The 12412-nt window shown below is 48.9% G+C and overlaps 1 protein-coding gene across 6 annotated transcripts in view; it reads left to right on the top strand.

The window, feature by feature from the left end:
• Positions 1–4041: 4041 nt before the first annotated feature.
• TLCD4 (TLC domain containing 4) overlaps positions 4042–12412 on the top strand; it is a 38391-nt gene continuing 30020 nt past the window's right edge. The window contains exons 1-3 of one of the 6 annotated variants that reach the window (XM_068166281.1): positions 4060–4135; positions 4676–4878; positions 12186–12351. In XM_068166281.1, coding sequence (XP_068022382.1) covers positions 12197–12351 — 155 coding nt within the window. In that variant the 5' untranslated portion in view covers positions 4060–4135; positions 4676–4878; positions 12186–12196. Of the gene's footprint in view, positions 4136–4323; positions 4534–4616; positions 4879–6102; positions 8493–12185; positions 12352–12412 lie in introns of those variants that run through there. The other 5 variants (XM_068166283.1, XM_068166282.1, XM_068166280.1 and 2 more) reach the window with 5 other exon arrangements.

The following is a 12412-nucleotide window of genomic DNA, read 5'->3' as shown; positions in this document are numbered from 1 at the left end:
TCTTCTCTTCACATGGAATATAGTTTTATTTTTCACCCTCTGTTCATAAATCTCTGTTCTACACCTTATCTTAGCAAGCCTCTTGCCTGTGCTGCCTTCCCTGCTGCAGTCTGGGTTTAGAAGTTACAGTATCACAGTATCACAGAATCACCAAGGTTGGAAGAGACCTCAAAGATCATCAAGTTCAACTTGTCACCACAGACCTCATGACTAGACCATGGCACCAAGTGCCACATCCAATCCCCTCTTGAACACCTCCAGGGATGGTGACTCCACCACCTCCCTGGGCAGCACATTCCAATGGCAAATGACTCTCTCTGGGAAGAACTTTCTCCTCACCTCGAGTCTAAACTTCCCCTGGTGCAGCTTGAGACTGTGTCTTCTTGTTCTGGTGCTGGTTGCCTGAGAGAAGAGACCAATTCCCTCCTGGCTACAACCCCCCTTTAAGGAAGTTGTAGACAGCAATGAGGTCACCCCTGAGCCTCCTCTTCTCCAGGCTAAACAATCCCAGCTCCCTCAGCCTCTCCTCATAAGGTTTGTGCTCAAAGCCTCTCCCCAGCCTCCTTGCCCCTCTCTGGAAGTTGCATTTGTTGCTGATTTAGTGGTGGCAGTAGTCCACAGCTTTTGGGAAATGAAGGCTGCAATCACAAGGGAGCGAAGAAGAGGTATTCCTGGTTGTGAAAGCCAGGCTGTGGTCCCTGCCTAGTATCACTGGCTGTGATACTACTCTGGTGACTGTTTCTCTCTCGCTTTGACTACTGTATTTCTGAGGCAGAAATAGGTTTATTAGAATAAACCTTTATTAGAATAAACCAAACCAGGTTGGATGAGACCTTCAAGATCATCATGTCCAACCCATCAACCAATCCAACCCACCCAAACAGCTAACCCATGGCACCAAGCACCCCATCAAGTTTTGTGAGTTGTATCATTGTATGCCTCAGACTTTAAGGAATTACAGCAAATGATCACAGTAATTGTGTGGTAAGTTTGTGTAACATTGGAGGAGTGGGAGGCTCTTGGTTTTGTTGGAATCGCTTTGCACATGCCATACAGGCCTGGTGTGTTTGCTGTGAGCATCTCCTTGGGATTGCTGGACATGGGACATCCAATGTAGGGCTGCTTATATGCATCAATGTCCAGACTAATGAGATTACTAGACACCACCAATCCCAGATATACAGGCTGTTCTCAGCATCTTCCTGGAGAACATTTATGGTTGGAAAAGAGGCAACCTGGACTTATGGTAGCCACACCTAAGCACATCCTCCCTTTTACTGCAACACCTTCATACACTCCATTTCTCTTTTATCTGCAAATTATCTTTATAAAAATCTGAAACTTCTCCTGCTGTATGCTCAGATGGAGAGCAGTTGCCACCCGGGAACACAGTCCCTCACCATTCTCTGCTTTGCAGCCAGTGCAGCGTTCAGCCTAGCACGTGTGGTTGGGCTGTTGAAAGATGGTATTGCCTCTGGTCATGAAGTGCCATGCGCCTGCCAACGTGCCAAGCACAGGCCCAGGAGGGAGCAGTGAGGCAGGTCGGACTTGTTTCTTTCACCCACGCAGCACATGGGGCCAAAGGAATTCTTTGGGAGGCTGTGTGCTATGCAGGTGTGGTGGTTTTAGGCATGGCAGGCCTGATAGAGAGGTTTGAGGAGAGTCTGGTTTGCCTTCTGGATGCTTCCTAACTTGTAAGTGCATGGTGGTGATAGGTTAATTTGAGGCTTACAGTTTGGCTAGGTGGTCTCTGGCAGCATTATCTCTTCATTTGGAGATGTTATCACTCCCAGCCGTCTGCTTTACCCCGCAGCTAGGCATTGCCACACTCTTCCAATGGAGACTCCAGGCCACAGGCTGGCCTATTAAAAATCTACCTACTTTCATTGTGTTCTGCTAGGACGATTGTGACCTCAGGCAGTTGGGAGACATTCAAAAACACGGCAGCTAAATCAGCCACCACTGGCTGCTCAGAGCCTCTGGGTCTTAGCCATGAACGGAAAGAGCTGTTGCCCGTGTCCACAGGTCTGAGGACAACATTCCTGCCTTTACTGACACCACATATCATCTGTCACCCCCAAGGTCCCCTGCTCCTCCGTACAGATGACTGCTGCCACAGTTGTTACAGCTTAGGAAGGCAAGGAGTGTGTATAAAAAAACTTGTCAGCCAGTGATGTGGGATCAAGCAAAAAGTGAGGGCAGCTCTCTAGAAAGCAAATCACTGAAAAAATGATCTTGGAATTTTTATTGTTTATGTCACCTCAAATGTGATTTATGATCCTACCATGCAGTTATTAGGTTTTAGTGGCTCTTCTGTCTCACAAAAAACTGTAGACGTAACAGAAAACAGGTTAAACTCTTCCTTTCTATGAGGGATAAAATGCTTTGACATCAGAGTAAAGCATGAGGTTTTCACTAAGAATATGATATTGCTGTCTCAGCCCATCTGTTTCTGGGATGGAAGAAGTTTGGGAATGAGGTCTCCTGTGCTCAGCAGAGGATGCCTTGTGGAGTACTGTTAACAAAAGTCAGTTAAAAAGCTGGTCAAGACCATTGGAAATCAAGCTAGAGTAGTTCTGATGTTTGCACATACACTTGTCTGGCAGCCAATTGATATTCAGCAATGGATTAGGGCAAGGTGGCTCAAAGCAGTCAGAGATGCTAGTCCTGCCCACCACCTACAGGTTACCCTTTCTGCAGCAGGAATGGCTCAATGCCTCATTAATCAGCACCCTAGTTTCTGCCTGTTACAGGTTGGCACGTTGAGGCAAACCAACATCAGTTTCTGTTCCATCTTAAGCCCTGGCATTCCTGCCATGGGCGACATCCTGCAGGGCAGATTAGCATGCATAGCTGGGGTAGATGATTTCCTTGTCAGCCAAAGCTTGATGTAGTGTGAAGTATGGATGGATGCCTTCGACATCATCGTGTTTGAGAGAGGAGAAGTTTTAAATTATTGATCTGAAAGATCAATAATCTGAAAGATCAATAGCCCTTAGAGGAAATGGCAATTTGAGGTAGGTTAGGATGTGTATGATAGTAGAAGTCTGGCAAGTGGAACAGAGCTGTGACCATTATGCTTTTGAGTTGGCAAAAACCTAAGTCCCTTTACTTTTGTCAACATAATTTTGCTTCTCTTTGATTTTTTCAGTATTATACAGCAGTTCAAAACGTGAAATGAGAAACAATGTGACAAAAATAACGGCATTTCATTAAAAAAATAAATAGCCTGTATCAGCAATACCTGTTCTCCATGATGACTGTGTTAGCTGTGATCCTGTGCTGTACAGTTCTAGCAAGGAGAGCATAAACGGATTGCTAGGGCACAAACAGCACCATCAGCATTTTTCTGGTGGCGTTTTAGACAATGGGGCTGTGTAAATGCAAGGCACGGTGACTACAGTGGGGCTGGCCCGTGAGATGCTGTACCCAGTGGTAATTTCTGCTCCTTCCAACACATAAGCCCCGTTCTCAGCCATGCACATTCAGCAGAATCTGGGGGCCTGTGAGTTCATCGTGCTACACATGCACCGACTCTGGCAACGTGGCAGAGGCGGAGAGCAAGCTCCGGGGTTCGCGATGGCAGCTGCGATACCGGGGGGGGCGGGGGGCGGCGGAACGCTTGACCGGGCGTGGATTCCCTCCTCGCCACGCTGCGCTGCCCGCACAGGAGGTGGCTTCTGTTCGGAGCCTCGCTGGTGGCGAGCGTAAGGACGGTCCCGGAAAACCGATTTCGTTTGGTGAGCACCGCTGCGGCGCGGCCGTTTGCCCAGCCCGCGGCTCCACGGCCTCCGCCGCTCCGTGCGGCGCGGCAGACGTCCGCACCCCAGACCCAGCCGCCGGAGCCCGCGGGGTGAGGGACAACCAAGGCTGCGGTGGAGACGAAGGGCGGCGGCCAGCGGCGCGGGGCGGGCGAGCAGGCGGGGCCGGGGGAAGCTTCCTCTCACAGGCGGCGAGCGGAGCCCAGCGGCAGGTGGCGGCGGCTCCTTTAAGGCTACGCCTGCTGTAACCCGAGCGCCGCAGCCGGAGCTCCCGACGCTACCGGCGGAGCATCTTGCGCTTGGCAAGGGCTGTCCCGTCCGCGCTGCCGCGGGAAGGCATGGCCGAGGCGCAGCTCCAGTAGTCCCGCTCCCAGGTGCGGCGGGGGGCGGGAGGGAGGGAAGGGCAGAGCGCTGTGGGTCCGGTCGGGCGCTGGGGGGGCTAGAAGTATCAGGGTGGGGGCGGTGCCGGTCCTTCCCCCAGCCCCACGGGGCTGTGCGGAGCGGCCCCTTTCCTCCCTCTCTCCCTCCGCTGCGGGCCGCCCCCTGCGCGGCGCCGCCCCCGGGGGCCGAGGGCCGCAGGCGGCTGTGCTGCCACCTCGAACAGCGCAAAGTACAGCGGCTGTCGTCCTGCCACTGCCCTCGCAGCGGATAGCCACGGCCAGAGCGAGCGCAGCGGGGGTGTGTGGCTGCTGCCTGCCTGCCTGCCAGCGGGGCTGCTGCCGTGGGCGGGCACGGCGTGAACGCCGGGCACTCGGCTGCCGGGGGAAGCTAGGTAATGCCCGGCGCGGGGGGAGCGCCGCGCCGCACGGGACTTAGCCTGGCAGGGTCCCTCGGTGCCCCTGCGGCTCGGAACCGTCTCCGAGTTGGAGGTGTTTCCCTCTCCCTGTTGCTTTATGACTGCAAACTTCTTGCAGGTTTTGAGGAAATGGATGCAGGTAAATGGTAGCGCAGCGCACGGCTCACCCTGCTTACCCAAAGCTGCTAACTGCTTTGCTGGTGTGAGAGCAGCAAGCAAAGTGGAGTTTGGGGTGTGGACAGCCTTGCATAGCAAAGGGAATAGCTGAAGCTGTGAGAAGCTTGAATTCTGTTGTGTTTGTCCTTACTGCTGCTTCCTGAGGTAAGTTGGATACCAAACGCAGTGTGTCTGATCTCACTGGAGCGAGAGAAACTACCATTCAGAACCAAACGCTCAGCAAAACTCAAGCACTGCAGATGTTTTATTACTAGGCTTATTATAAAACCTACTGACAGTCACTAGTCTCATGCTGCTCTGCACATCAGCGTGGCAGGTTTCACGATTGGATTTGGCTTTCAGTTTTAAACTGGTCAGGAGAGAGCATAGGGATGAATGGATGTTCTCTGGTATCACTAACAGCTTTAGGATGTAATCTGGTTTGGAAATTGATCCTGCTCATCTTTAAATCAACCCTTGAAGAAAGTAGGAGCTGCAGGCCTCCTTCCTCTGCACCACCTTACTCTAGCTTGTGGCATGTATCTTGTGACAGTTGCAATTCTTGGTTTTATGACATGAAAAATTGACATGGAAACAGTGAAATGACAACATAAATGCTGAATGCCATTGGTGGTACAACACTTAGTAACTCTTCTACTCCTTGTCCTCTTCCAGTAAGTGCTGACATTCCTGTCAAGTTTATAATGGTTTCATGTTGGAAGTGATTGAATGTTGAATTTTAATATCTTGGGAGATTATTCCTTTTAAATTTGAGTGGAAACAGAGCTGCCAGAATCCCACAGCATGTTGATAGCAGATGGAAATGCTGTGTCCTCCTCCCTGAGTGTGACTGAGAAGCTGTTGCCAGCTTTTTCACAATTAACTGGGGTCAGTAGAGCAATTTGATAACTGCCCTAGACACGTGTAAGCAATACCTTGTTGAAAATGTCCAGTTTCAAGTGTTGCTGATACTTATTTACTAAAAAGCTGCAAGAGTGAAGTTACAACTGAATGGTGAAGGTAGTAATTTTGGGTAAGCTAGGAAAAGACCACTGCTAAAATACTCATGGCCAAGAACCAACCTAGACAGAGTACTTTCTTCCTGCATTAAAAAATGGTTACACTGAGCATCTCTGTGCACCCAGCCTCCCTTCCTTTGGAGAGGGACTTTTTAGGGTGTTAGGTAGTGGTAGGACTCGGGGGGATAGAGCAAAACTAGAAATGGGTAGATTGAGATTGGATGTTAGGAAGACCTTTTTTTCCCCATGAGGGTGGTGAGACACTGGCACAGGTTGCCCAGGGAGGTGGTGGCAGCCCCATCCCTGGAGGTTTTGAAGGGCAGGCTGGATATGGCCCTGAGCAACCTGATGTAGTGTGAGGTGTCCTTGCACATGGCAGGGGGAGTTGGAACTGGATGATCCTTGAGGTCCCTTCCAACCCTAACAATTCTCTGATTCCTCTAGCTCAAAACCCCTATAAACTGACTGAATGGTGATCAATAACTATGAAGTTTGGGTCATAAATTAGACACTCATATATAACCCAGGAAGTTCTGTATCTTGATCAGATCTTGCTAGGCAGCTGTTAGAAGATTCTGGGGCAGAAAAACCCCAATGTAGCTGAAGCCACCTTTGACTTGCTAGCTCTGGCCATTGTCCTCAGGGCAAAGTAATTCTACACAATGAGAAGCTTACTCTGTTCTGTTACTGTGTGTGATAAACTTTGGTTTAACAGCCTGAGATATTTTTGTTTTAAATAAAAAGAAAATCTGGCAAATAACAACTCATTTTCCTGTTAAACAGGAGATGGTTGGAAAGAATGTAGAGAGAGAGAAAAGAAAATTACCTGACCATTGTTCTTCTCACATTCACACCTGGTCCTCTACCAGCACTCTTAATTTGCTCAAGTAAAACATGAAATTATTCCTAGACTTGGTACTTAGCTGTACTTAAACCAGCACCTTGATAGGTATATATGAAATCACCTTCTGAAAGCAGTCTTGCCAGGCTCTCTGTGAGGCCAGCCACAGAGGTTGGGTTGCTAGTTTCCTCTGCTACCATCACACCTTTCTCCTTTGTGGGCATCATGGGTCTGTAATTGCTGCTGTAATTTCTAACAGGTAAAGGTACCTAATGCTTTTCATGCTTCCCGTGAAAAGAACTTCTGAAAACTAATTCCCTGTACAGGCTCCTTGGAACAAATCTGAGCTTTTTCTAATGCATTTCTTGTAAAGGGTAGGAGGTTTTTTATTTGGAGCTCTCTGATGAGGACAGGCTGAGAGTTTTGGGGCTGTTCAGTCTGGAGAAGAGAAGGCTCTGAGGAGACCTTATTATGGCCTTCCAATATCTGAAGGGGGCTACAAGAAAGTTGGGAGGTACTTTTTAGGGTGTCAGGTAGTGACAGGACTGGGGGGAAGGGATCCAAGCTAGAGGAGGGGAAAGGTAAATTAGACATTAGGAAGAAGTTCTTCCCCATGAGGGTGGTGAGACACTGGCACAGGTTGCCCAGGGAGGTGGTGGAAGCCTCATCCCTGGAGGTTTTGAAGGCCAGGCTGGATGTGGCTGTGAGCAACCTGCTGTAGTGTGAGGTGTCCCTGCCCATGGCAGGGGAGCTGGAACTGGATGATCCTTGAGGTCCCTTCCAACCCTAACAATTCTGTTGTTCTGTAATTTCCATAACCTCCTATGCTAGTATGAGCGCCTGTCCCATGCCAAAATGGTACTTAATAAAATCTTCTGGTACTAAGGAAACAAACCAGAACCTGCATCCTCCTGTCCAAGAGATTATGTCTGTGCAGCTCAGAGGCACTAGTGTAGTTACTGCAGATGAATAAAATTGGCAGCATCATGAGCATTGCTGTATTTTTAGTCAAAAGGATTAAGTAGGTGTGATTGATGTTGAGTGGTTTTGCTCTTTTGCTGAAGAGAGTCATCTTCAATGTGCATTTTGGCTTCTTTCACTTAGGAGTTAAGCCAACTGGGGTATATATTTTATGTTATTTTATGTGGTCCAAATGAAGACTTGTGAACTACAGATGAGATGATGTAATAATGAAGTTTTTGGCCCAGGAGTAGAATCTGGAATGGACACTGTACAATGCTTATCAGTGAGTTTAAACTGGAAAATAGGGAATGGAATTGATTGTTTTATTCCTTCAGTTGGAAAAGGTTTAGAAAAGGAAGCTTAACATTAATTCTCTCTAGAACTTTCAACTGGGGGAAAAAAGGGGCATGAGATTTGCTATCAGTGGAGAAGTAGGTGGAGCACAGTGTGAAATGTACTTGAGCGACAATAATGAGTAGACAGGAAGTTTTCATTTTCAAAGATGAGCAGATTGCATTGGGTTGGAAGGGACCTTCAAAAGTCATCTTATTCAGCCTCCTTGCAGTTAGCAGGGTCACCTCCAAACAAACTTAACATTTAAAGAGTAAGCAAAGCTGATGCACTGCTGAGCTAGAGCAGGTCTGGAGTAAAACCGTGCTCAGGAGCCGAGCCTTCTGATCACTGCCTCTTGCCGCCCTTTGGTCAGTGTTGCATAGCTGTCCCAGAGCATGCAAGCTGTGGGATTCCTTTTTGCTTAAGCTGAGCAGGAAGACAGGTCTAAAGAGCACACTGAATACCTTCTAACAACTGTAGAGTACCTAGGACAGGATTAAAGCTGGTCTGAAGGAAACACCTGAAATGCATATGACGAAGACGCAGGTTTGACTCGGCGCGTCTGCGTTCTGCTTGGATAGCTGTGGCTTGCTCTGTGACTACTACTCAGAGGAGCTTTTCAGGTAATCCACTTCCTTGTTTTAATCTTCCATTTTGGAGAAAAAAGAAAAGGAGGGAAAGTAAATGTGTTGTTCCCGAACCTTCTGCTTCTGAGTCTTTGAGGACAGAAGCATTATTTTTCTCCTGGTCTATAAATAATCCACCTTTTTGTTAAAATGCTTAGTTTAAGTGCCAGCTGTGCTTAAGTACACTCAGTGTTTGTGCCACCAAGGGAGAATATTATACTTAATTTTTTACAAAGCTGTTAACTGGTGGACTTTCCCCCAATCACCCACCCCCCTCCGCCCCAAAATTCAAGTTTCTGTCAGTCTCCAGTGCAGATATTACTTCAAAAGCTACCTCTTGTTCCCTGGCTCTAATGCAGGGGAACTAGAGGTGGACTTGAGTGTATCGTGATTGCATCAGGTTCTGCTGACCATTAGCAACAGCAATGTGTTGTAGAAACATCAAATTGTGCCAGCCCTAAATCTTCATATTATTTGGAGATATTTTCTTCATGAAAACTAACACAAGTAACAGCAGGAATGGAAGCTCCTATTAAATATTTACTTAAATATTTTAAATGAAGATGTTTGGCTTTTTCCCCTCCTTTTTTTTGTTCAGCTTAATAGAAATTGACTTTTTATGAGTTTGCAACCTTTGCCAGTCTTGGAACATTTGATGACACCATTAAGCCAGAGATGTATTTCAGAAGGTTGTGGCTTCTGGGAAGAATGCTGGTGACTTGGGAGAAATGACTGAAACATTTCAGAGACTGACATTTGTGTTTGGAATTATTTAGGTACTTATTTAGACCTCATGAAAGAGCTGAACACCTAGCATCTGAAAAGTGCATTAGCTCTGGTGATCACAGATGCCCAAATGTAGTCTGTGCTCTGTATGCACAGGGAAACTGAGAATAAAAGCAACACTTGTTCAAACATGCATTAGTAATACAAGGAAAAGGAGAGGAAGAGAATGAACAAAGGTGCTGATAGGGTCCAGGTTTCTCTGTTGCAATTCATGTGCTATGGCTGTTCTCCCAGCTGGCTGCTACCAAGACAGGATTTCATCCTGAGCTGAAGTGGTGCCTATACTGATGCTTGCTTTTCAGCCTGTGCTGTTGGAAAGTGTGGGAATACATCTGGCTGATACAGCATCACAGAATTCCTGAGGCTGGAACAGGCCTCTGAGATCATCAAGTCTAGCCTATGACCCAGCCCCACTACATTGACCAGACCATGGCACTGAGTGCCACATCCAGCCTTGCCTTAAACACCTCCAGGGACAGTGACTCCACCACTCCCTGAGCAGTGCATTCCAGTGTCTGGTGCCCCTTTCCATCAGGAATTGCTTCCTAACATCCAAGCTAACCCTCTCCTGGCACAGCTTCAGGCCATGCCCTCTGGTCTTGTCACAAAGTGCCTGGGAGCAGAGCCTGCCCCCCACCTGACTACAGCTTCCCTTCAGGTAGTTGCAGAGTGTGATAAGGTCCCCCTGAGTCTCCTCTTCTCCAGGCTGAACACCCCCAGTTCCCTCAGCCTCTCCTGATCAGACTTTCCCTCCAGTCCCTTCCCCAGCCTGGTCACTCTCATTGGACCTGCTGCAGCACCTCAAGATCTTTCTTGCAGTGAGGGCCCAGAGCTGCAGACGGTGCTTGAGGTGATGCCTCACCAGTGCTGAGCACAGGGCAGAATTCCATCCCTAATGCTGCTGGCCACACTGTTCCTGATCCAGGCCAGGGTACCATTGGCCTTCCCTGATTCCTGGGCACACTGCTGGCTCATGCTCTGCTGTTGTCACCCAGCACTGCCAGGTCCCTCTCTGCCAGGCTACTCACCCCCCGGTGTGTAGCCTGCATGGGGTTATTGTGGCCAAAGTGTAGGAGCCTGCACTTGGCCTTGTTAAATCTCATCCCATTGGCCTCAGCCCAGTATGAAGATTTTCAGTGTACTCTGAAACTGTGCACAGTTTAGCTGTTCACGTGAAGAAGGGAAGAGTTCAGGTGCAATCTCGGAAGTGCTATCCCAGAGAGAAACCCTCAAATGTCAGCTAAGTGCAAATGGAGAGCTCCTGTTTCTGTGAAGTATCCAAACAAAGCTGCAGGGAGGCTGACCTGGAGATCTCTCACTACACTTCTCTGGTGTTGTTGCTTTGTGAAGTCAGGCTGATGGGAACAAGATGAGTTGTAATTCGTGGTTTCTTAGAATAGAATAGGGTTAACCAGGTTGGAAGAGACCTTTGAGATCATAGAGTCCAACCTATCCTCCAGCACCATCTAATCAACTAAACCATGGCACCAAGCACCCCATCCAGTCTCTTCCTAAACACCTCCAGTGATGGTGACTCCACCACCTCCCTGGGCAGCACATTCCAATGACGAATGACTCTCTCTGTGTAGAACTTCTTCCTAACATCCAGCCTAAACCTCCCCTGGCACAGCTTGAGACTGTGTCCTCTTGTTCTGGTGCTGGTTGCTTGAGAGAAGAGACCAACTCCCTCCTGGCTACAACCTCCCTTCAGGTAGTTGTGGAGAGCAAGAGAGTCTCCCCTGAGCCTCCTCTTCTCCAGGCTAAGCAACCCCAGCTCCCTCAGCCTCTCCTCACAGGGCTGTGCTCCAGACCCCTCCCCAGCTTTGTTGCCCTTCTCTGGACACACTCCAGCAAGTCAACCTCCTTCCTAAACTGAGGGGCCCAGAACTGGACGCAGGACTCAAGGTGTGGCCTAACCAGTGCTGAGTACAGGGCAGAATGACCTCCCTGCTCCTGCTGGCCACACTGTTCCTGATACAGGCCAGGATGCCATTGGCCTTCTTGGCCACCTGGACACACTGCTGGCTCATGTTCACCCTGCTGTCAACCAGTAGCCCCAGGTCCCTTTCTGCCTGGCTGCTCTCCAGCCACTCTGACCCCAGCCTATAGTACTGCATGGGGTTGCTGTGGCCAAGGTGTAGAACCTGGCACTTGGATATGTTAAATCTGATGCCCTTGGACTCTGCCCATCTCTCCAGCCTGTCAAGGTCCCTCTGCAGATCTCTCCTACCCTCTAACAGATCAACCCCTGCCCCTAGCTTGGTGTCATCAGGAAACTTACTGATGACTGTCTCAGTCCCCTCATCCAGATCATCAATAAAGATATTGAACAGGATGGGGCCCAGCACTGATCCCTGGGGGACACCACCGGTGCCTGGCTGCCAGCTGGCTGTGGCACCATTCACCACCACTCTCTGGGCTCAGCCTTCCAGGCAGTTCCTAACCAAGCTCAGAGTGCTGCTGTCCTAGCCAGGGGCTGACAGCTTGGCCAGCAGTTTGTTGTGGGGGTTGGTATCAAAGGCCTTGCTGAATTCCAGGTAGACCACATCCACAGCCTGTCCCACATCCACCAGGCAGTCACCTAGTAGTAGAAGGAGATCAGGTTGGTGAAGCAGGACAGGTGTGGAAGTTTCTGAACTGGTGGTTGCACTGGTCAGGGGTCCTCCCTACCCCTTCTGTGTAGGTCCAGTGCCCCTGAGTTCAGGCAACAAATGCTGATAAACTCCCAAACAACTTACAAAAGCTTTGGGATACTTCTGTCTCATTAACGCTGAAGTGGAAATGTTGAAGGGGATGAAACTTGGGGTGAATATTTCTGTTGATAACTGCCAAAACCCCTTTCTCTGGCTGCTTCTGTGGTTAAGTGGAGAATGGACTGAAATTCTCTTCTGCTTCTCTTCACAGGCTGAAGAACAATGGCTTCCTTCAGCACCCTGACTATTGGTATTACTGTTGCCAGCTTTACAGTGTTTCAGCTCCTGTTCCATGTTGTTAGCTCTTGGGTGTCAGCACGAATAACACCTGGTTTTAACAACCTCAGCCAAAAAAGGAAGATTGAATGGAACTCAAGGTAGAGTGTTCAAAACAAACTGCAGTTAATGATCTACCTGAAACTGTTAACATCTGAACAA

Source organism: Melanerpes formicivorus, unplaced genomic scaffold (assembly GCF_026170545.1).
Source record: "Melanerpes formicivorus ecotype bairdi unplaced genomic scaffold, bMelFor1.0.p_v2 SCAF_99, whole genome shotgun sequence".
NCBI classification, from domain to species: Eukaryota; Metazoa; Chordata; class Aves; order Piciformes; family Picidae; genus Melanerpes; species Melanerpes formicivorus.
The sequence above is the reverse complement of the archived record's forward strand: the minus strand, read 5'-3'. Positions and strand labels throughout refer to the sequence as shown.